General features: G+C 34.8%; 1 protein-coding gene across 1 annotated transcript in view; it reads left to right on the top strand.

Annotated features, from left to right (window-relative positions):
- LOC148942022 (neuferricin) overlaps nt 1-25658 on the top strand; it is a 57849-nt gene extending 32191 nt beyond the window's left edge. The window contains exons 3-4 of the mRNA XM_089102835.1: nt 18383-18569; nt 25378-25658. Coding sequence (XP_088958961.1) covers nt 18383-18569; nt 25378-25591 — 401 coding nt within the window. The 3' untranslated portion in view covers nt 25592-25658. The remainder of the gene's footprint in view (nt 1-18382; nt 18570-25377) is intronic.
- The last annotated feature ends 706 nt before the right edge of the window (nt 25659-26364 follow it).

Below are 26364 nucleotides of genomic sequence, written 5' to 3'. Positions count from 1 at the left end.
TTTGGGCACGCGATAGAGTCATTAGGGGAACACGTGGTTAATGGGGTCAATGTTGTTGTTGTTGTTTTGGGCACGCAATAGAGTCATTAGGGAGAACACGTGGTAATGTCAGTCGTGACAGGGCACCAAATATGGGCATAGAGTCCCTAGGGAGAACACGTGGTAATGTCAGTCGTGACGGGGCACCAAATATGGGCATAGAGTCATTAGGGAGAACACGTGGTTAATGGGGTCAATGTTGTTGTTGTTGTTTTGAGCACGCGATAGAGTCCATAGGGAGAACACGTGGTAATGTCAGTCGTGACGGGGCACCAAATATGGGCATAGAGTCATTAGGGAGAACACGTGGTAATGTCAGTCGTGACGGGGCACCAAATATGGGCATAGAGTCCCTAGGGAGTACACGTGGTAATGTCACTCGTGACGGGGCACCAAATATGTGCATAGAGTCATTAGGGAGAACACGTGGTAATGTCAGTCGTGACGGGGCACCAAATATGGGCATAGAGTCCCTAGGGAGAACACGTGGTTAATGGGGTCAATGACCTCTTTCTTCGTGGTCTCTTTCTCCAGGTGTGTTTTTGGCACGCTCTCAGCGAATGTTACGAGTTTCCAGGAATTTGGAACACCTGTGCTGTCAACCTCAATTCCCCTATCGTGAATCAATAATTCCCCTTAGAAACAACAAATTAATTCCCATTTCTTGACAGATCAATCAACCAATGACATCATCTGCCAGACTTTAAAAATTTTCGCCTAGAAACGATTCTCCAGGAATAGATCCAAGTTATTAATGTCTTTGCCTCGGAAACAACTCTTTTGGTCGAACTCCAAAGATATTAATAACCAAACGCCATGGAAACAATTCTCCAAGAAACATCTTAGCGATGAATTGTTTTAGCGCGGGAATCAGGTTTTTTAGTAATTTGAAATGCGTCAACGCAGAGATGCCAAAAACAAAAGGAACACGCTGAAATTACGTTTAGGGATTATTTGGGCGAAACCGTTTTAGACAGGCTATTGAATTATTTCGTCGAAACAGTTAGAGACATTTTAAAAGATGATTTTTGAAGAGATTTTAGAAGAGGATTTGAGGGTGAAACTCTCGGGTAGTTATAATACACAAGTTCCATTGAACAGTGTCGTGAGGTCCCCTACCCCAACCCCAAAGGGTTCCGATCCCCCAACCACAACCCCAAAGGGTTCTGATCCCCCCACCCCAACCCCGAAGGAAGGTCCCGGTCCTCAAAGGTTCTCTGGGCTCACAAAGGGCCCCCCGGCGCCCCAAAGGCTCCTGAGACACCATTTTAATACTTTTTTAAGGCTTTATTATATCCTTTCAGAATAAATTATTATTTTAGGGAATTATTTCAGCGAAACAGTTAGAGACATTTTAAAAGATGATTTTAGAAGAGGTTTTAGAAGAGGATTTGAGGGTGAAACCCTGTGGTCGTTACAATACACAAGTTCCATTGAACAATGTCGTGAGGTCCCCTACCCCAACCCCATAGGGCTCCGATACCCCTACCCCAACCCCAAAGGGTTCTAATCCCCCTACCCCAACCCCGAAGGAAGCCCCCGGTACTCAAAGGCCCCCCAAGCTCCCAAAGGACCACCCGGCCCTCAAGGGACCCACAGACCCTCAAAGGCTCTCCCCGAGCCCCGTCTTTCGTTGATGTGTGTTGTGTGAAACTTATGATTTGGGATGTGTAGTTTGCTACTTCAGACTTTTATGAGCTAATGTTTCATAGAATTTACTTTGTTAATTTTTTATGAAACAAATAGTTTGGGATGAGTAGTTTGGTATTTCAGGCTTTTATGAGATGGGTTTCTTAGCCTTTCGTTGGTGTGTGTTGACTGAAACTTATGATTTGGGATATGTAGTTTGCTATTTTTGACTTTTCTGAGTTGGATTTCTTAGTCTTTCATAGGTGTGTAGTGTCTGAAACCTATGATTTGGGATGTGTAGTTTGCTATTTGCGACTTTTCTGAGCTGGCTTTCTTAGACTTTCATAGGTCTGTATTGTCAGAAAAGTATGATTTGGGATGTGTAGTTTGCTTTTTCAGGCCTTTCTGAGCTAACGTTTTCTAGTATTTCGTAGGTGAATGTTGTCTGAAACCAATAGTTTGGGATGAGTAGTTTGCTATTTTTGACTTTTCTGAGCTAGGTTTCTTAATCTTTCGTTGGTGTGTGTTGTCTGAAACCTATGATTTGGGATATGTAGTTTGCTATTTTTGACTTTTCTGAGCTGGATTTCTTAGTCTTTCATAGGTATGTGTTGTCTGAAACCTATGATTTGGGATGGGTGGATTGCTACTTTTGACTGTTCTGAGCTGGATTTCTTAGCCTTTCATAGGTGTTTGTTGTCTGAAACCTATAGTTTGGGATGACTAGTTTGCTATTTTTGACTTTTCTGAGCTAGGTTTCTTAGCCGTTCATAGGTGAGTGTTGTCTGAAACCTATGATTTGGGATATGTAATTTGCTATTTCCGACTTTTCATAACCGGATTTCTTAGTCCTTCGTAGGTGTGTGTTGACTGAAACCTATGATTTGGGATGTGTGGGTTGTTATTTTTGACTTTTCTGAGCTGGATTTCTTAGCCATTAGTAGGTGTGTGTTGACTGAAACCTATGATTTGGGAGGTATAGTTTGCTTTTTGGACTTTTCAGAGCTAGGATTCTTAGTCACTCATAGGTGTTTGTTGTCTGAAGGTTGTCATAGGTGTTTGTTTGGGATGAGTAGTTGACTATTTTAGACTTTTCTGAGCTAAGGTTTCTTAGTATTTCGTAGGTGAATGCTGTCTGAAACTTATGATTTGGGATATGTAAATTACTATTTCGGGCTTTTCTGAGTTGGATTTCTTAGTCTTTCATAGGTGTATGGTGTCTGAAACCTATGATTTGGGATGTGTAGTTTGCTATTTTCGACTTTTCTGAGCTAGGTTTCTTAGCCTTTCTTAGGTATGTGTTGTCAGAAAATTATGATTTGGGATGTATAGTTTGCTATTTCAGGCTCTTCTGAGCTAAGGTTTTCGAGTATTTCGTAGGTGAATGTTGTCTGAAACCAATAGCTTGGGATGAGTAGTTTGCTATTTTTGACTTTTCTGAGCTAGGTTTCTTAGTCTTTCGTTGGCGTGTGTTGACTGAAACCGATGATTTGGGATATATAGTTTGCTATTTTTGATTTTTCTGAGCTGGATTTCTTAGTCTTTCATAGGTGTGTGTTGTCTGAAACCTATGATTTGGGATGGGTTAATTGCTACTTTTGACTTTTCTGAGCTAGATTTCTTAGCCTTTCATAGGTGTTTGTTGTCTGAAACCTATAGTTTGGGATGAGTAGTTTGCTATTTCAGGCTTTTCAGAGCTAAGGTTTCTTAGCCGTTCATAGGTTAGTGTTGTCTGAAACCTATGATTTGGGATATGTAATTTGCTATTTCTGACTTTTCATAACCGGATTTCTTAGTCTTTCTTAGGTGTGTGGTGTCTGAAACCTATGATTTGGGGTGTGTGGATTGCTTATTTTGACTTTTCTGAGCAGGATTTCTTAGCCATTCGTAGGTGTGTGTTTACTGAAACCTATGATTTGGGATGGTTAATTTGCTATTTTTGACTTTTCTGAGCTAGATTTCTTAGCCTTTCATAGGTGTGTCCTTTCAGAAAATTATGATTTGGGAGGTATAGTTTGCTTTTTGGACTTTTCGGAGCTAGGATTCTTAGTCACTCATAGGTGTTTGTTGTCTGAAACTTCGAGTTTGGGATGAGTAGTTGGCTATTTCAGACATTTCTAAGCTAAGGTTTCTTAGTATTTCGTAGGTGAATGCTGTCTGAAACTTATGATTTGGGATATGTAAATTACTATTTCGGGCTTTTCTGAGTTGGATTTCTTAGTCTTTCATAGGTGTGTGGTGTCTGAAACCTATTATTTGGGATGTGTAGTTTGCTATTTTTGACTTTTCTGAGCTAGGTTTCTTAACCTTTCATAGGCATGTGTTGTCAGAAAATTATGATTTGGGATGTGTAGTTTGCTATTTCAGGCTTTTCTGAGCTAAGGTTTTCTAGTATTTCGTAGGTGAATGTTGTCTGAAACCAATAGTTTGGGATGAGTAGTTTGCTATTTTTGACTTTTATGAGCTAGGTTTATTAGTCTTTAGTTGGTGTGTGTTGACTGAAACCTATGATTTGGGATGTGTAGTTTGCTATTTTTGACTTTTCTGAGCTGGATTTGTTAGCCTTTCATAGGTGTGTGTTGACTGAAACCTATGATTGGGATGAGTGGTTTGCTATTTTTGTCTTTTCTGAGCTAGATTTCTTAGCCGTTCATAGGTGTGTGTTGTCTGAAACTTCTAGTTTGGGATGAGTAGTTTCGCTATTTCAGGACTTTCTGAGCTAAGGTTTCTTAGTCTTTCATAGGTGAATGTTGTCTGAAACCTATGATTTGGGATATGTAAATTACTATTTCGGGCTTTTCTGAGTTGGATTTCTTAGTCTTTCATAGGTGTGTGTTGTCTTAAACCTATGATTTGGGATGGGTGGATTGCTACTTTTGACTTTTCTGAGCTGAATTTCTTAGCCTTTCATAGGTGTTTGTTGTCTGAAACATATAGTTTGGGATGACTAGTTTGCTATTTTTGACTTTTATGAGCTAGTTTTCTTAGCCTTTCATAGGTGAATGTTGTCTGAAACCTATGATTTGGGATATGTAAATTACTATTTCGGGCTTTTCTAAGCTAGATTTCGTAGTCTTTCGTTGGTGCGTGTGTTGTCTGAAACCTATGATTTGGGATGGATGGATTGCTACTTTTGACTTTTCTGAGCTGGATTTCTTAGCCTTTCATAGGTGTTCGTTGTCTGAAACCTATAGTTTGGGATGACTAGTTTGTTATTTTTGACTTTTCTGAGCTAGATTTCTTAACCTTTCATAGGTGTGTCCTTTCAGAAAATTATGATTTGGGATATGTAAATTACTATTTCGGGCTTTTCTGAGTTGGATTTCTTAGTCTTTCATAGTTATGTGTTGTCTGAAACCTATGATTTGGGATGTGTGGGTTGCTATTTTTTGACTTTTCCGGGCTGGATTTCTTAGCCGTTCATAGGTGAGTGCTGTCTGAAACTTATGATTTGGGATGGTTAATTTGCTATTTCCGGCTTTTATTAGCTAGGTTTCATAGTCTTTCATAGGTGTGTGTTGTCAGAAAATTATGATTTGGGATGTGTAGTTTGCTATTTGGACTTTTCAGAGCTAGGATTCTTAGTCCATCATAGGTCTTTTTTGTCCGAAACCAATAGTTTGGGATGAGTAGTTTGCTATTTCAGGCTTTTCTGAGCTAGATTTCTTAGCCGTTCATAGGAGAGTGTTGTCTGAAACTTATGATTTGGGATATGTAAATTACGTTTTCGGGCTTTTCTGAGTTGGACACTTCTAAATTTTTCCGTAGAAGATAGGAAAAGTTATACTATGATTGTGATTATTTTCCATGAAGATAAAAAGTTTCACTTTAATTCTAAATTTTCTTAAATTCAATTCCGACCTTTCTCAAAGAGATGAAAAAATTAAAGTCCTGTTCCAAATATTTTCCCGGAAGAAGAAAAGTTCAACTTCAATTCTGAATTTTCTCAATGAAAATGATATAAGTTATTGATCAAATCTATTTTCCCAAAATAATATAAAAATTTCCACTTCAGTTCAGATTTTTTTTCGCAAAGAGATGAAGAAATTTAAAGTTCTGTTCCAAATTTTTCATAGAAGATAGGAAAAGTTATACTTTGATCGTGAATATTCGAGTTCTATTCTGAATTTTACCAAAGAACATAAGTCAATTTTAATTTCCCCAATAAAAAATTTAAAGTTCAATTCTAAATTTTTCGGTGGAAGATAGAAAAAGTAATACCATACTTGTGAATATTTTCCCAGAAGATAAAAAGTTCTAGTTCAATTTAAAATTTTCTCAACGAAGTGAAGGAAAGTTCAAGTTCTCTTCTGAATTTTCTCAAGGAAAAAGAAATTAGTCATTGATCATTTCTATTTTTCCAAATAATATAAAAATTTTCCACTTTAGTTCAGATCTGGCTCGAAGAGATGAAAAATTTAAAATACTGTTCCAAATTTTTCACTGAAGATAATAAAGTTCAAGTTCTCTTCGGAATTTTACCAAAGAACAAAATTCAATTCTAATTTCTCCAGAGAAAATAAAATCTTCCACTTCAGTTCTTTATTTCACAAAGACATAAAGAAATTTAAAGTTCAATTCCAAATTTTTCAATGGAAGATAGAAAAAGTAATACCATACTTGTGAATATTTTCCCGGAAGATAAAAAGTTCTATTTCAATTTAAAATTTTCTCAACGAAGTGAAGAAAAGTTCAAGTTCTCTTCGGAATTTTACCAAAGAACAAAATTCAATTCTAATTTCTCCAGAGAAAATAAAATCTTCCACTTCAGTTCTTTATTTCACAAACTAAAGAAATTTAAAGTTCAATTCCAAATTTTCGGTGGAAGATAGAAAAAGTAATACCATGCTTGTGAGTTTGTTTAAGGAAGATAAAAAGTTATATGTCAATTTAATATTATCTCAACGAAGTGAAGAAAAGCTGAAGTTCTCTTCGGAAGTTTACCTAAGAACACACTTCAATTCTAATTTCTCCCGAGAAACCAAAAATCTTACACTTCAGTTCATTATTTCACAAAAACGTAAGGAAATTTAAAGTTCATTTCTAATTTTTCGGTGGAAGATAGAAAAAGTAATATCATACTTGTGAATATTTTCACGGAAGATAAAAAGTTCTAGTTCAATTTAAAATTTTCTCAACGAAGTCAAGGAAAGTTCAAGTTCTCTTCTGAACTTTACCAAAGAACACACTTCAATTCTAATTTCTCCAGAGAAAACAAAAATTTTTCCACTTCAGTTCTTTATTTCACAAAGACATAAAGAAATTTAAAGTTCAATTCCAAATTTCTCGGTGGGAGATAGAAAAATTAATACCATACTTGTGATTATTTTCACGGAAGATAAAAAGTTCTAGTTCAATTTAAAATTTTCTCAATGAAGTGAAGAAGAATTCAAGTTCTCTTCTGAATTTTACCAATGAACACAATTCAATTCTAATTTCACCAGAGAAAATAAAAATATTCCACTTCAGTTCTTTATTTCACAAAAGACATAAAGAAATTTAAAGTTCAATTCTAAATTTTTCGTTGGAAGATAGAAAAAGTAATACCATACTTGTGAATATTTTCATGGAAGATAAAAAGTTCTAGTTCAATTTAAAATTTTTTCAACGAAGTGAAGAAAAGTTCAAGTTCTCTTCTGAACTTTACCAAAGAAGACACTTCAACTCTAATTTCTCCAGAGAAAATAAAAATCTTCCACTTCAGTTTTAAGTTCCCCAAAGAAATAAAAGAAACTTAAAGTTCTATTCTAAATTTTTAGATAGAAGATAGAAAAAGTAATACTATGACTGCGATTGTTTTCCATGAAGGTCAAAAGTTTCACTTTATTTATAATTTTTCTTAAATTCAGTTCTGATTTTTCTCAAAGAGATGAAAAATTTAAAGTTCTGTTCCAAATTTTTCATAGAAGATAGAAAAAGTTATACAGTGATTGTGAATATTCGACATGAAGATAAGGAGCATCACTTTAATTCTGAGTTTTCTCGAAGAAGTGCAAAATGTTCAAGTTCTCTTCTGAATTTTCTTAAAGAAGTGAAAAAAGTTAGCTCAGTTCTAAATTTTTCATAGAAGACAGGAAAAGTTATACTTTGATCGTGAATATTCGAGTTCTATTCTGAATTTTACCAAAGAACACAATTCAATTCTAATTCCCCCAATAAAAAATTTAAAGTTCAATTCTAATTTTTTCAGTGGAAGATAGAAAGAGTATGGTTAGGTTAGGTTAGACTAGATTAAGTTAGGTTAGGTTAGGTTAGCTTACGTACGCTTCACTTAGGTTAGCTTAGGTTAGGTGAGAGACATGCAAAAAGTTAGGTGTATGATTAGGTTAGGTTAGATTAAGTTAGGTTAGGTTAGGTTAGGCTAGGTTAGCCTACGTACGCGCGCGTAGGTAGGCTAACCTAGCCTAACCTAACTTAACCTAACCTAACTTTTTTGCAAAAAAGTGACGTGTCTGTGTCGTCTCTGTGATGACACACGCATAGAGACGAGACACACACAGACATGATACACACACCGAGACATAGTGAGAGAGATATCCAAAAAGTTGGGTTGATGTAGGTTCACTTAGTGTGGCGCACCACTCTAAGTGAACCTAGATCAACCCAACTTTTCGGTTATCTCTCTCACTATGACTCTGTTTGTGTGTCGTGTCTCGTCTCTATGTGTGTGTCTTCACAGAGACGACACAGAGACGTCACTTTTTTGCAATGTGTAGGAACCAGTGGGGGATCCCCGCTCGTTTTGGAAAGGTGCCAAGGAAAGGCAAGCAAATAGCATGAAGTTTCAAAACGTGTTTAATCACGTGTAGAGGTCCCATAGTATGAAATTTCTGTATTGTGCATGTAAACGGCGAATTCAAGAATGAGTTTTTTACTTACTTAAAATTTTGTCGTAATATCTTTAGTTAAATTTCTTTTTCTGTATCCAAGAGATGGAAATCCATAAATAGTGTGTTGCTTACTTTTCTTTTTTTTATAATTTATTGAATTAAATTTCTACATAGTGTATCTAAGTCGTGAAATAAATCAAGCGTTGTGTATCCATGAGGTAACTTCAAGAAAGGATTTGTTACTTATTTAGAATTTTGTCATAATTTCTTGAATGAAATAACTTTTTTTTGTATATCCAAGAGGCGAATTCAAGAAAGAATTTTTTACTTACTTACAATTTTTGATAATTTCTTAAATGAAGTTTCTGCATTGTGCATCCAAGAGGTGACTACAGGAAAGAGTTTGTTACTTGATTACAATTTTTTCATGATTTATTCAATGAAATTTCAGTATTGTGTATCCAAGAGTTGACTTTAAGAAAAAAAATGGTTACTCACTGAGAATTTTTTCATAATTTCTTGAATTAAATTATTACATCATGTATCTAAGTCGTGAAAACAATAATGAGTTTGTTACTTACTTGGAATTTTATCATAATTTCTTGAACAAAATGTCTTTTTGTTTATCCAGCAGGTGAATTCAATAAAGAATTTGCTACTTGCTTACAATTTTTTCATAATTTCCTTAATAAAATTTCTGCTTTGTGTATCCACGAGGTGACTTCAGGAAAGAGTTTGTTACTTCCTTACAATTTTTTCACAATTTCTTAAATGAAATTTCAACATTATGTATCCATGAGGTAACTTCAAGAAAGAGTTTGTTACTTACTTAGAATTTTGTCATAATTTCTTGAATGAAATGTCTTTTTTATTGATCCAGGAGGTGAATTCGAGAAAGAATTTGCTACTTACTTACAGTTTTATTGTGCATTCAGGAGGAGGATTCAAGAAACAGTTTGTTACTTACTTAGAATTTTGTCATAATTTCTTGAATGAAATGTCTTTTTTATTTATCCAGGAGGTGAATTCAAGAAAGAATTTGCTACTTACTTACAATTTCTGATAATTTCTTAAATGAAATTTCTGCGTTGTGTATCCATGAGGTAATTTCAAGAAAGGATTTGTTACTTTTTTAGAATTTTTTCATAATTTCTTGAATGAAATGTCTTTTATTTGTTTATCCAAGAGGCGAATTAAAGAAAGAATTTGCTACTTACTTACAATTTTTTGATACTGTCTTAAATGAAGCTTTTTCATTTTGTATCCGAGAGGTAACTTCAGAAAAGGGTTTTTTACTTGCTTACAATTTTTTGTTACATGCTTACAATTTTTTCATAATTTATTAAATGAAATTCCTGCATTGTGTATCCATGAGGTGAATTCAAGAAAGAGTTTGTTACTTACTTACTTACTTACTTACTTCCTTACTTACTTACTTACTTGCTTACTTACTTACCTACAATTTTTCATTCTGATACCTAGATTTTGACAATGTTATCCCATGTGTTTGACAATAGATGTACGCAAATTCCTTTTCTTACATCGTCGATGTTTTAATATACATTCTAAACGCTTGACTTGCTAGCTTACTCTAAAAAATAATGAACACATAACAATTTAATGTTTTTAATGAAATAGTGTTATGTAGAATATTAATACAAAAATATATTATGATAAATTATTAATATCAATGATTAACTTTGGACATTTTGAATCTATTCCAATAAAATGGTTTACTATGTTCTCTCTTGATATTGTAGTTATTATCTTTTCTTAGTTCGTAATCAGTAGAATAATCATTATTCCATTTTGAATCATACACAATTTTTACCAGTGTCTCATGAACAGGCTCAATATGCTTTTCGTCTTTGGTATTATTTGATTCATTGACTGTTTGATCAATGCCAGTAACGTTTGCTAGTGCTTTGTTTTTCATCGTTTCATCTTTATATTCCATAGTGATATTTTCTGACAATACCCTTTTTTATTTTTCTGGCAATTTCACTGTCTATTATCACATTATTTTTACACAGGTAACAGTTTAGGCACGTAGACAAGATATGGTTTATGATATTAGTAGCAGAGTAGGCCTTTCTTTTCCACTTTTCTTTCATTTGAATGCTAATACCTAAAAGCCGACGAAAGGTTCTATCAATAGGTAACATGTTACCTATAGCACTAGCATGAAGATACCCCTCTTCATCAACTATTATGTTTATGTTGGCATTCTCTTTGAGTACTAACATCTCTGGAAATGATACTTTCCCATATCCACCATTTGTTTAATTGAATTTTTTTGGTATTCCAAAGAAATTTAATTCCAAAGTGTCATGACAACGCACGCATACGTTTCCTATAGTGCTACCACTTGTACTTGTTTCATAGTTCAAATACTTCTCCTTGTCAGAATTCAATGCTACAATAACACTAGCATGTGAACTCATTTCTAATGGGGGGTCATCCACATGTTCAATATGCACTTTATCTTTGCTATTATTTGGTTCATTAATTGTTTGATTAACGGTAGTGAAGTTTGCTGCCACTTTATTTTTCATCGATTCATATTTATATTCCTTAGTGATATTTTCTACCAATGCCCTTTTTATTTTTCCGGCAATTTGACTGTCTATTACAACATTATTTTTACAAAGGTAACAGTTTCGGCACGTCGACAAGATATGGTTTATGATATTAGTAGAAGAGTATGCATGTCTTCTTTTGATCTTCCGTTGAATGCTAATACCCGAAAGTTGACGATGGGTTGTAACAATAGGTAGCATGTTACCACAAGCACTGGCAAGAAGATGTCCTTCTTCATCAACTATTATTTTTATGTTGGCATTTTCTTTGAGTGCTATCATCTCTGGATATCACACTCTTGCATATCCACCATAAAAAGAGTTGAATTTTTTGGTACTCCAAAGAAATTAAATTCCTTACTGTCATGACAATGCACACATACATTTCCAATAGTGCTACCATTTTTACTTGTTTCATAGTTTAAATACTTCTCCTTGTCAGCATTCAATACTACAATAACATTGACATGTGAACACACTTCATTAAAATGCTCCATCTTCACTTTTTTAAAAGATATGACTTATGTGTTTATCGTACTACTGCGTAAAAAATACTGATTTAATACATGCAATAGACTAGGTATTGTCGATATCCAGACATAGAACGCCAGTGGGAAAGCCACATTGTGTCTTTGACCAATCACAAAGTACAATCGTTAGAGCCGTAAGTATATTTTGTCATTTTAAGATACGTACAAAAAAAAGTTGAATAATTTCGAAGTTTAAAGAAAATAGTTTGTTTTTATGAAAAAAAAATATTGAATTAGCACCATCAGTCCTCATTATTATGAGTCTCCGAAGCTGGACTAAAGTTTCAAATTTGAACTACAGAATGGACTTAATTTTCAAATTTGAACGAGATAATTGTATTTTCCATATTTTTCTTACAGGAAACTATAGTTTATGGTCAAAAACCCTTAGTAGCTCAGGTTTTAAAGAAATAGTTTATTTTTCGATCCATACCTGGACTTAAGTTTCACCTATGAACCAACAAATAGTATTTTCCATAATTTTCTTACAAAAAACTAGAGTTTACGGTCAAAAACCCTTATTAGCTTAGATTTTTCACTAGCAACTTGCCCTCCACTATAACTTCGCTAATACATCCTTCTGCCAATCAACCCATCTCCCCCAAAACACTTTTCAGACATTTCTTGTTAAAATTTTTTATTTCAACTCATCCACACGGGTTTTTTCGCTAGCAACTCGGCCTCCACTATAACTACGCTAATACATCCTTCTGCCAATTAACCCATCTCCTCCAAAAGACTTTTCAGTCATTTCTTGTTAAAAAATTTCTATTTTAACTCATTCACACGGGTTTTTCCACATTTGAACCAGAGAATGGACCTAAGTTTCACATTTGAACGAGAGAATTGTATTTTGCATAATTTTCTTACAGGAAACTAGAGTTTATGGTCAAAAACTCTTATTAGCTCAGATTCTACAGAAATAATTTATTTTTCGATCCATACCTGGACTTAAGTTTCACCTATGAACCAACGAATTGTATTTTCCATAATTTTCTTACAAAAAAACTAGAGTTTACGGTCAAAAACCCCTATTAGCTTAGATTTTTTTCGCTAGCAACTCGCCCTCCACTTTAAATTCGCTAATACATCCTTCTGCCAATCAACCCATCTCCCCCAAAACACTTTTCAGCCATTTCTTGTTAAAAATTTTTATTTCAACTCATCCACACGGGGTTTTCGCTAGCAACTTTTTTAATGGGCACCAAGTAAAGAAAAAACACACGGAATCAGACAACCGATTTTTTAAAACCCATTTAAGATATTTTTAAAGATAACAGAACTGCTTAGTTAACGACGAAATATCGTTTTTAATGAGAAATCGGTACAGAAATAACAAATAGACTCAATCACCAGAGAGTCTCAAATATTGAAAAGCTCTTTCAAAATATATAAGAGCTAATTATTTAACGCAAAAATTTTGTTTTTAATGGGTAACAAGTAAAGAAAAACCACACGGAAAAACCCTTATAATAGCATAGGAAGGAACATAAGCTCCTGGAATAGCATAGGAAGGGGGCAAAAACTCTTATAATCGCATGGGGGGGGGGGACATAAGCCCTTAAAATAGCATGGGAATTCCTATACACGCAAGCAAATAACATGTGAATTCCTATACAAGCAAGCAAATAACAAGGGAATTCCTATTCACGCAAGCAAATAACATTGGAATTCCTATACACGCAAGCAAAATAACGTGGGAATTCCTATAAATTAAATAAAATAACAAGGGATTTCCTATACATGCAAGCAAATAACATGGGAGTTACTATACACGCAAGCAAATAACATGGGAATTCCTATACTCGCAAGCAAATAACATGGGAATTCCTATACATGAAAGCAAAAAAACGTGGGAATTCCAATACATGCAAGCAAATAGCATGGGAGTTCCTATACATGCAAGCAAAGAACATGGGAATTCCTATACACGCAAGCAAATAACATGGGAATTCCTATACAAGCAAGCAAATAACATGGGAATTCCTATACAAGCAATCCCATAACTTTGGAATTCCTTTACATTCAAGCCAATAACATGGGAATTCCTATACATGCAAGCAAATAACATGGGAATTCCTATACATGCAAGCAAATGACATGGGAATTCCTATACATGCAAGCAAATACCCTGGGAATTCCTATACATGCAAGCAAATAACATCGGAATTCCTATACCCGAAAGCAAATAACATTGGACTTCCTATACATGCAAGCAAATAACATGGGACTTCCTATACCTGCAAGCACTTCACAAGGGACTACATAAACATGCAAGCACATATCTTGGGAATTCCTATACACGCACGAACATAAACTGAGAATTCCTATACATGCAAACAAATAACATGGGAATTCCTATACATGCAAGCAAATAACACGGGAATAACTATACCTGCAAGCAAATAGCCTGTGAATTCCTATAGACGCAAGCAAATAACATAACTATTTCTTTTATTCAAATCCCAACCACAAATCAAGTTTTCGTATATTAAACAACCTCTGATTGGCTCATAAAAAATGCCCACGTCAAACGATACATTCATTGTGCAATTCTTATCAAAAACAAAAAGCTTTATACCCCTTTTTTCCAATGAGAGTTAGCTTTAGCAACGACACATTCCTAACAAACTAGTCTTGACTAAAGGCAATTGTCCAAAAAATCAATCACACTAGGACCGGTATTGCGTACTCGTTCCTCTTTGAAAGATGTATTGACCTCTAGATTAGAATTAACTACCAGAAAAACCTGTTTGGTACGGGGGCGTCGTAGAATAACATGATATTTCCTATATGTCTGTTAGAATAACATGGTATTTGCTATATGTCTGCTAGAAATGGAATCTCTTACCCTACTCCCATGGGTCCACGGACTAGGCTTCCCACCGGCGAGTTACGCGTTGACCACATAATTCACTGGTCATCTTACATAATTTCTTGGTCTATTCTACTAATCAGAACTAAAGTAATTTAACAGGAGTATTTCGACTATATTGCACAAGGTACTTTCATCAACTATTATCGAGAATTTCTGCTTCTTGATGATTTCGCACAGATCTAAGAAACCCATTTCGCCAATAACGTCGTTCACGAGATGTGAATGACGTTAAAATTGTGGATTGTACCATCAATTTTTCAAATTTACTGCATTGTACCAGAACCTCTAAATTGTACCAAAAAACGGTACAATTGTACCGCGTTGTCCGCGTTGGCAATGCTCATACTGTTCTATTAGCTCGATGCCACGCAAGATAGAAGATAAAAGAAACTAGTCAAACAGGTTCTTTCAACGGTTAATTGGATTGCAAACAGGGGTTTCTCACTGCGTTTACAATATTTAAACTTTAGTTTTTTGGGGTTTAGGGGGGAAGGTACCTAGGTTAGGTTTTGTATTTAATATATTTCGTAATTTACCCCCGACCCCCCCCCCCCCCTAATGTGCAAATATATAGCCGAAATTTGTTTCTAAACTATCATATTTTCATTCTATTTTGTTTTATTTCATTAGTATTAACCAAACTCGATTTCTAGCGTGGCTTCAATTTAATAGAACAGTACCCATCAATACAGCATTATAACAATATATTTTTGATAACCTGTCTAATTTGGGTATTAAATTTATCAACATATATATTTTGGTCAGCCAGGGTGTCGAGAAGGGGTCGCAGTAGTTTAAACATCCATTTTTGTTGTTTTAAATATAACTATACATATTTATGCTCACATGTAAAGATTAAATATTTTTATCTGGAAAATTTGCACTGAAATATTGTTGATTAAAAATCTTTTATTCTAAAAATGTACATAATTACACTAGGGAAATTCCCTTGTTTTTTTCTGTAAATCATCTTCCAATTGATTGGTTTGTTTTTGTCTAATTTTGAATAATAGAATATCAGTAAGTTTGCACTGATTTTATCTTTTAGATTCGAAATTTCAATTCATAGTACATAAAAAAAACAATAAATAAAAAAAAAAAAAAAAAAAACAAAAATAAATACAGCGGGGTAAACTCAGTGAACGTGGTCTCACTGACGTAGACACATGGTCCAAAGACCTGCGTTCCGAAAAATGAGAATACTAGTGTAAATTTACATAATTAATTGACGTAGATAATCAGTTTTACTACTGATGACGGTCACTGTATATGTGACCGAAATATCTGGTATTTTTGTGAATTTCTATCATCACTGTCTATTAAAAGGATTTTATCCCTATTTGAACTTTTATTTATCATAATTAATTGAGTAACTAATTATTACTTAATAGGTGTAAATTAATTATGATATGTAGTTTAAGGCAGTTTGTAAGACAGAAAACAACTTCTAACTCTTTAGTTTTCAATTATGCTAATTTAGACCTGTAGTTAGAAAATGAAAACGCAAAAACTGTCTGGTAGCTCCTTACGCCTAAAGTATTATTGTGCATAGAGGTTGAGGTTCTTGATCATCTGGTCCGTCGTAAATAGTACAGCCTGTGTTATTTCTGGCATTGTCGACCACAATAATTACAAGGAACTGATTATCCAAGGGACTTGGCTGGCTTTGTTTTTACGAATGACCAAAACTCTTAAAGCAACTGTAAGGAGTAGTACAGACTGTAAGGAGTGAACTGCAAGGAGTTACACGGCTCAGTAGGAACCGAAACGTATAAACAGAGTTGTGATAGCAATTCATACATGAATTTTTATGCTGATTCAAAATATATAAAGTTCATTGGGTTAGTGTTACCCATAAAAAGTTATGAGCCCGAAATTTGCCACATTTTGGAAAACACCCCCAAAATTTCAAGCGTTCTTAATAAAATCTCACCATCATATTTAGCATATCAGAGAATCCTGCTGTATATGTTTCAAGGTCCTATGTACAAAAATGTGGAATTTTGTATTTTTCGCCAGAAGAAAGATCACGGATGGATGTTTATTTGTTTGTTTTCCCCAGGGGTTATCATATCGGGCCAGTGATCCTAGACGATCGAGAGAGTGCTTATTTGATCAGAAATCAAAAGTTCTAGTGCCCTTATTAAGTGACCAAAAAGATTGGAGGACAACTAGCCCCCTTCGACGCCCCTTTTCCCTAAGTCGTCTAATCAGAATTGTAGATAGCTACTTTGCTCAGCATAGTTAGAAGGTCCAACAACTATGTCTTTGGGGATAATGTGATCCCCCACAACCCTGAAGAACGGTCTATAAGTTGTGAAATTTACCCATTGTTTAAGCATAGTATTTGTCATTGAGACGTATATACACATTTTTTGGGAGAGGGGATTTCTGCTTGGGTATATTTCACACTGAGAAATTTCCGTGTGGGGGGAAGTTCCTGGGGGTGACATTTCCAGGGGAAGTTTTACGCTTGGGGGGTTTGCCAGAATTCCCATACGAAATTCTCTTATTTGTACTACTTTGTCTTTGCTTGCCATATTTTTAACATGTGAAGATGTTTCAGGGAAAATTTTCAGCAGGGTTGGAATTATCTGGAGGATTTTCCGCGGAGGAAATTCTCCTTGTGGGAATTTTCCGCGGAGGAAATTCTCCTTGTGGGAATTTTCCGCGAAAGCAATGTTCCACTATGGGGGTTTTCCGGAAATATTTTCACGGAGGAGGGATTCCCGACATTATTTGAAAACCGATAAGAAATTAACGTCTTTTTCAAATTAAAGTACAGTATTCCAAGGAGAATTTTTCAGGCAGAATTGTCCGGAAGAAATTTTCCTGGGAGATTTTCAGCGAGGATTGATTGTCGTTGGATAGAGGGAGGGGATATTTCACGTGAGAGGAACTTGTTTTTGAGGAATGTACCGTGGAGAGAGAGAGAGAGAATTTTCCATGAAGGGGAGCAGAATTTCTCGGCATTATTTGCAAATCAATAAGAATTCAAATAAAACATCAACTGAAAGTAAGGAGCAACATCAAAACTTATTCCGTATATGAGAGAGGGGGCAACCCCCCTCATATACGGAATGAATTCTGTTCGTTGATGGATGGGGTCTAGCTCTAAGCAAAACTGGATTTAATAAAAATCCCCTGAACTTTTTTTTTATTTTCTTGAAACGGTTTCTTTTATTTATTTGAACTTTCTTTTTTTATGTTTTCCATAATCTAAAGTTATATAATGCAAAATATTAAGAAAAGATTCCGTCTTGTGTTTATAAATTTTTTTCAAGCTGTCAAGGTGACTAATTTGTAAATCACTTCCGGATACAGCAAGCTTGACAAATCCTCACGGAATTCGTATATTGTTTCATTTTGTTAGAAGAAAGATAGGATTTTCAGTTAAGTGTAAGAATTAACAATATTATGGTTTTGCTCTAATTGATTCTTATCCATTTGTCTTTGTTGATTTTTTCTTGTCTGTGTCTGGCCCATCTTACTATATAGTCAGGAATTGTCCATAACTGACGTGTGCGAAATGCAACGGCTAGCTAGATTTTAAAGCCAAAAAAAGACTCACCGAAGTGATTTGATAATACGAACAGTGAGTATTGCATACAGTTTAAAGAGATTGCACATAGTCAATAGCTTCCATTACAACGGGACGAATTTCATGTGTTCCCTGTTTTTTTCTCTCGTTTTTTTTTTTTGGGGGGGGGCGGGGCACAGCTTGAATCTTTCTAGAAGTTTTTGTAGGGGAGTGGTTTCGGCGGCAAAACTCTTTTCCTCCGGTCCTCTCATACGCTACGGCTCTCTTTTGTTTTTTCTGCCTGGTGTTGGGAGGCTTTTTGGCAAGTCGGATTTACTAAGTATATAAATCTTTTTATAGCGCAACAAATCTTGCAGGTAAAGTTGCCGGTAGATTTTACAACAATGATGGATCTCCAACAGAATATTGGTATACATATCAACAGTGGCGAGAAGAAGCCCTGAAGACCCGTATGCTAAAAGATGAAGAAATGGCTGTGTTTCCACCGTGCAACATGGAGTGGAAACCAGATATAGGAACTAGGGTTTGGTGCACTACATCGAGGTTAATATTTTTATTAATCTGCGGCTTTCAAAACTCGCTAAAATATTGGCTTGAAAATAAAAAATAGCAAAATCATTTGAAATTTTTTCAGAAAGGTAAAACTTAGCTCATTATTCCACCATAAAAGTGTTGAGAAATAAAAACAGAACTGGAATAAAGTTGCATAACGAATGTCTTTTCATTTTCTCGATTAAATATAAATATTGAAGTTTCTGTGTTATCTCGTACCAATCAGTCGTAATGTTTTCTAAAGAAATTTTCACAGGTATATTTGTCATTTACAGTAAGGGGAAATAATTTAAAACGCGAAAAAAAAAATCTACTAAATGAAACGAAGATTATTTTGCCGCAGTTCCCCCACGGACAGTTCTCCGTTCGAAGAACTTCTCTTCCTCTTCTGCAGAATATTCCCTTTCTTAGTAGAAAATTCACCCCTTCGAAAATCCACGTTCATTAGGGAATCGACACCAGAAATCGAACAATATGATTATGCATTAAATCGACAAACACGAACGTCGATTATTTTCAAACGTCATGGTTTCTACAATAGTTTATCTCAAACTAAATAAAATTGTTCTTTACCCTACATTTATGAAAATTGCCTAATTAATTCATTTTAATTACGCATGAAAAGAGTTGCAAAAGGAATATCAAATTTGTTTTGATTAGAAAAATTCTCTCTCCGCTGAATTCCTGCTCGCGGATAATTTCCCCTGGTGAATTTTCCCCACGTGTAAGAACAATAGTATTTTTAAATGAGAAAAGTATTTGAAAAATTAGGTTGAATACCAAATCAACCAAAGTGTTGAATACCAAATTTAGAGTGGTTATTTGAAAAACAATTTTGTAACTTCGGAAGTGACTTAGATGACAGAATTCATTATCAACTAACCTATAAATTGAATATCCAGAAAATGTGAATAATATAACCTAAAGGGACTGTTTATTATTGTGTTAAGGGTTCTTAATTTCAGTCAGGGCGAAAATTATTAAAATGTCATTATCGGGAGGGGGGATTTTATACATAAATCCTTCGCAAGAGTATACTCAACAACTTCCTTAAAGTTTTTTGGTGACTGGATGAACAGTTTAGTCGTGTATACAGGACACAAACGGTTTTATATACAATTGTATAGGGGGCGTGAACTCCCCATTCGAAATTTTTGTCTGGCTCGTGAAACGTAACAAAAATGCATATAAAAAAAATTTTTAATGCGGTTTCAAAAGTTTCTTCTGTACCCCTTCCCCCACCCGCCGCCCGAAAAATCCTGGATACGGCCTTGATATATATATATATATATATATATATATATATATATATATATATATATATATATATATATATATAGACATAGAAAGTGGTATGTGGCAACAAAAATATTTTAGGTTATTCTAGAGGGAGTTTAAGGCTATAATATAACGTTCAAAGACATATGAAACAGAAAAAATCTGGGTAGCCTCCGAAGAAAAAAAAAAATATAACAAAAAAGCACTGATTTAGAAGTCAAAACAGAACCATTTCACTATTTTTGGAAATTTAGATATTCAGGCCCTCCCTCCTCTTGCACAAATTCGAAAAACTTGGTGCAGGAAGTGCACTCTAGATTATGGAGCTTCGGTGATTCGAAGTAAAGCGTGTTAAAAGTTGCTGGAGAAGCGAGCTACGTCCTGATCCGGCATAACAAGGAGCTCAGTTTTGAGCTGTCCCGCCTTTGCAAAACCAAATTTGGTGATCCCGCCTTTGAGCTGTCCCGCTTTTGCAAAACTCAAAACTAGAATTTGGCGACTATCCAAAACAAGCTGGCACTTGGTGCAACAAAATGAGCTAAGTCCACTTTCCGTGCGAAAACGAGTTAAGCCCGCGCTCAGTACAAAATTGAGCTGAGTCATTACTCAGCTGATTTCTCTTCCCCTTCGCAATTTGGCACTAAAAATAAATGAGATGTTTAAGCCCATAGCACTTAGCCTACGCTAGCCTTTAATCTTTATTTATGTAATTGCCTGGTTAAAGCTCACATGATTGGTTGGAAACCTACTAAAACCAGTGGTCCTTTTGGCTATAGAAATTTTGATTGATTGAAGATTTAAAAAAGACTAGATGTGGAAATGCAAGATAGAACATTTTAATTGAACATGAAATAAGGGGGATGAAAGAAAGAAACTTCCCAAGAGCCATACCTAAATCACTATGTTAAACATGGTTGATGAAATATGTGACTAATTTCCTAGTACCTACCATCAAAAACAATTGATGGTTTTTCTTTTTTCTTTTTTTTTTTTTTTTTTGTGGTGGTGCCTGCTCTGTAGAGCTGTTTTTTATTTGCTTATTTTTACGATAAATTTGTCAATGTACCTTCCTATGTAATCTCAGCATTAAAGCAAAGATATTTGCATATGGAATAAGAATTTTTAAGAAATAAACTTCCCAAAAGATCGAATTTCCAAGAGTTAAAATAGAATTTAGGGAGGGGGAACGATTTAGAACGCTAAAACTAGGAGCTACGAGTATATCGTCATTTTAATTTTGTTTTCCAATTGAGTTAAACACAAGGTTAAAAACTACAAAAGGAATGTATTTCGTTTGCCGTAGGGGTTGGTTGCAGAATTGCTAATAATCAGAGACATTATCTGGAAAAATAAGTTTTTACCCCGTCGCAAAGGGCAGGGGGGGTGCACCTCTTACTGCAAAATGCTGTGAAGTCTTTCTTAAGAATGCGGTTAAGAAGACAAATTTATGCTTATAATTGTTTCAATGGTCAGAAAGGTTTTGAAATATTATTTTACAATAAAATAGATAACCAATTTCAGTGATAAGAAAATCAATAAATTATGAATGCTGTCTTTGATAGAGCTAAGCGTTCAATGCTATTTTACTCAAAGAAGTCTTGTTTACAAAATGATGCAATTTATGTTCATTTTATTCGAGTAAACGAAGTTACTAATAGTGCCTTAGATTGGAGAATATTAAATTATTTTTTGACAGGGTTAGCTATTTATTTTTGACCCAGTTTATTGGATTTAAGTAAGACCTTGAATGGAGGTAAATTTCGAAAGCACTAATTGCACTCGCATATAATTAAGCTTGGAAAGGACGAAATTGTAAATATGTACGTAAGCTGTTGCCTACGAAATTGTAAATACGTACAAAAAAATATATGGCAACAATGCGCCATAGTAAAATGTCAAAAATATGCTAAAAATGATTTTGTCATAAAAATATGGCCGACAAGTATACATGCTCTATTTCAAGCGCTTGCTTTACATGGGTTTGAAGGATTTTGGGTACTTTTTCATTATTGAGAACACACTCAAGCTCTTGATCTGAATGTAAGACCTGAGAAAACCGGTTTCATAGCCACAAAGACAAGTCGTGGGTGACAGAACACATTGGACTTATACAAGGGCATAGCTAAAGTATTTTTACTGGGGGGGGGGGCAAGAGGGGGTGCTATCGAAGTAGGTGTTATTCAAGCGGTAGCGAAGAAAAGTAACATTTAACAAACACGGTACTTGGTGAATTCAAAAACATTCCGCAATACATTATAAGCAATAAACCCACATTAAACAATCATAAATATAAGTGCTTGTGCTTGGATTTTACTACATTTGTCACCAATGAGCTGCTGCAGACGACAGTGGTATAGCATAAACAAGCTTTCGGCTGGCCGAAAGTGAATGTCGTATGCACTCGGCTTTTGTCTGCGAGATTCACCACTAATGCTGCAGCACTTATATCCCTCCACTCCCCCCCCCCCCCCTTGCCCAGCACAGGATGCTCAAGCTCATAATTGAACTAAGCTCTACCCTAATAACCCCGGGTATCGCGCTATTCATTTGCTCGTAATTTTGCATGGATTTTAACTCTGTAAAATTCAATTTGTTGTGCTAAAACTTTTAATGTACGTGATTTATTTGAATATTATTTATGATTTTTTATTAAATTGATTTGTTTGTGCGTTAGCCAGTTTATATTGATATATAGCATTGATATCAGTGGGCCACGTAAAGCCGAAACAAAAAAGATAGGCAGGGCAATGGCGCTGTCTAAGTAAAGATACAGGATAAGTCAAAGTGTTGCTACAGATCGTATAGCATAATCTTTTGACATTTATCCCACATTTAAATAGCGACTGTATTTCCAATTTGAAAATGTTCGGAGAACAAAGTTAGAATTACTAACTTATCTACTGGGTATTGTTTGACGAAGCATATCCAAAATACTTGAACAATTCTTAACAATATTGCGGCCGAAACCTTAAATTAATTAAAAATTGCCAGAGATGCCATTTGGAAGAGAAAATTAACATCTAGAGTTTGAAAATTACCTTCCCCTTTGTATCTGTTTAAGAAAACAGAATTTATTAAAACTACACAAAAGTTTTCTTGTGTAAATCAGGGTATGGGGGTATACATTTCCGGAGGGGGTTACACTGAATGTTGTTTTTGCGTCTATTATTCCCTTCACAAGCAAAGCTTGGTCTCCTAGTGCAGTATGATAAAACTGATAACAATAGAAAAAGAGAATGGGCTATTCTTGTGGGCACGCTTATACTTGAACTCCAAATTCCTAAATTATGAGAAAAATATACATCTTTTGTATATTCACTTTATTCTATTCTCAACAGACATTTCGTACTGCTTGATGATGCAGAGATAAATGTCCCACAAGTAGCGCTGGCGTTGTGTGAAATGCGACTAATTTCAGTCATAATTCGTAGCACGTTTATATCAATTCTTTTTTTTTTAGCTGGGTAAAAGAAATATTTAGAAAGGTGAAAATAGCAAAAAGTCAGCATAGTGTTATACATAGAGGCTTTTCTACATTTATGGATTAGTACACGAATCCGAAACGTCAGGTATAGGATGTTCTTGTGGATTGTTAGGCCTTTGAATTACAAATAACAGAATTTCGAGCTTATATTAGCTATTATTAATGCGCTTATTAGGCATTTCAATGACAAATAAGAGAATCGGGGTTTCAATTAAATACTGGAAATAAAAATTAAAAAAAATTTAAGGATGCCTGGAGGGGATCCCCCTCTACCAAACTACAACCGATTTGACATCTATACGAATATGGTTATAGTATGAATATCATTATAAAAAGCACCGAGTCTTACTTTTTTCCAACGATTTCTTTTCATTCAGGAAATTATGTTCACTGTATTCTTCTATGATCCCATTTCTTTCCTATTTTAAGATGTAGAGGCTGCATTTATTCCCAATCTTGAAAGTTTTAAAACGAGAGAATCTAATCTTGATCTGATAGATTTTAAAAAGTAAAAGCACCTTAAATATCAGGGGAACAAATTAACCTGAGCAAATGTGGCCACACAGGAAACATAGAGCATTTTTCACTTTTACCGTTAACTAGGCTTACATTTTTACTTGATGATAAGGTCTCAAAGGCAGTATATTTGAAAAAAAAAAATATTTACGTATTATGAAGTTTAATGGACCCCTATTTTTATGTTTTCCTTATGTTAAAAAGAACATGGCTTAATTTTAAAAAATGATCTGCTCAATGTGAAGAGCAAATTTGACACTTAAAACAAGCAACTTCCCCCCTGCCCCCCCCCCCAAGCGACCCCATTGGACTTATATAATTTGTGCTATATTTGCATATTAGGGGGGATTGGAATAAAGTATAGAGGGTCTTCATGCAAAATGTGTTACAATTATTCTGCATATTATGAAGTAAGAATTGTTTTCTAAATGCGTGCTGTCCAAATACTTTACCCTCCTCCCCCCTAATATGCAAATGTATACCCCACATTATATAAGTCCAATGCATTCTGTCACCCAAATATGAAACCGGTTTTTACAGATCTACAGATCAAAATTCTTGAGTGTGTTCTGAATAATTAACGAGTACTGAATTTTGACCCCCCCCCATTCTAAAATAGATTTTATGTGTCAGTAAATAAAATAGATAATACTCATTTACAAAAAAGACAATGTGAATGATGTGAAGATTATTGGGAAATACTGAAATAATTGCAAAAATCCTTATGGGTTTTAAGGGAGAGGTATCACCCCCCTCCCGCTTCGCCCCCCTGAGGCTCGTAGACATTAATAGGTCTTGGGGTATAGCTGGTTAAACCATTTAATATTGCATAGAATATATTTGCTTTGTTACATATCTAATATCCATACAAAATAAAACCTCACTTTTGAAGAATATATATTTAACTATGCTAGGGGTGGGGGTTTTGGGGTTTGTAACGGGAACCTCAAAACTAGAAAATCAATAAATTATTAATGCTTTTTCAGGAAGTTTCTGCCTCCAACACTTGCTCATTCAAAGAAGTCTTTCATTTTCAAAATGATGCAATTTGTATTAGCTTTTATTGCAGTAAACGAAATTACTAATAGCTACTTAGTTAGAGAATATTAAATTATCTCTAGAACAAGTTTGTTCTTAATTTAAGGCAAAATTTATTGGAGTAAAAGGTTTTTAATTGAATTAACTTGGGAAGCATTCATTGCACAGATACATAATTAAGTTTGGAAAGAAGTTATGGCCCACAAAATAAATTTTAACGTGGTCGATTTCAATTGAACTTTAATTCGCCATTTTGTAGATTACTTAAACCCGGGATAATGAACTCACTGGGTAATGACCCTGATTTATAATTAGCAGAACGTTTTGAGCCTGTTTTCAATATAATTACTGTTACTTTATGTTCTCGTCTTTAATGTACTAATCGTCTTGAATCTGCTCTTGTGCGCTGTTGCAATGTGTCGGTTAAGTTATGTGAATTGTTTAAATTTGTTATATTTTTTTTTATTACTCTTTCCATTTTAGTGGTGGCATTCGCCGGGAATGGGTAGGCGTACCAAGAAAATTGTTCAAGACGGGATCAGGTAATCCCCGTTGTGCCTGCATTAAAGATTCTGGACCCCCTAGTTCTGATCCAGATTCGGATTCTGATATTGGAGACCTGGGAAATCCAAATTTGAAAGAATACAAAGATTGCAAACCCACTGCCGTTTCTTGCAATATTGGTGATGATAACTAGTAGTACACTCAAGTTTTATACTAAGCCCACATATTACACAATTTTATATTTAATAATAAAAAATCACGGTTAACATTTTTTTAAACATCTAGGTAGGTTTTCGAGTTAGTGGCATTTTCAGTTGTAATAAAAGTTGACGCGAAGCAATTCAATTTGGAAGTGCAATTTTTCAATCTTCAAGAATCCTTGAAATTCAGCTGGTTAAAAAAAATTGTATATAGAAATATTTATGTAAACCTAAAACAAATAATAAGACTTAAAACTAATGACCTTAGAACACACTAGATACAAAATACTGCTACTATGGCCACTTCTAACAACTTACTGTAGTACCAAGCTGTCTGAGGCCGTCACAGCTGCGCGCGCTCCTCCTCCATCCCCATCTGTTCAAAGCTTCCCCGTTTCTGGTCGATGTCCAATGTTGACAGGTAAAAATCTTTGCATGAGCGGTTTTTTTTTCCTTAGCTGTCACGTAATAAAACAGGGTGTTCTTTTTCCTAGTTCCTTTTTTTTTTGTTTCTCTTCTTTGGCAGGCATTTAATAGTCTTAAGATAAAACACACTTTCATATCTTTTGACGAAGACCAGAAAGCTTCAAAAATCTCTTGTCGCTCTTCTTGGCTAATTGTGTGACAGGAGTAGGGACATGTTGAACTGTCGTTTTTATCTGAGGTTCTTTTCCATGCTTCTTACTTTTAATAGGGTCAACATAAAACGGTTTCGGAATTAACTGCCCATTTGATTTTATTCTTGGCACATTCAATTTTTTTCTTG

The sequence above is a fragment of the Artemia sp. Qi Xiang Cuo genome, chromosome 17, assembly GCF_049724085.1.
Source record: "Artemia sp. Qi Xiang Cuo chromosome 17, ASM4972408v1, whole genome shotgun sequence".
In the NCBI taxonomy this organism is placed as follows: Eukaryota; Metazoa; Arthropoda; class Branchiopoda; order Anostraca; family Artemiidae; genus Artemia; species Artemia sp. Qi Xiang Cuo.
Note: the sequence above shows the minus strand (reverse complement) of the source record. Positions and strands in the feature narration are given on the sequence as shown.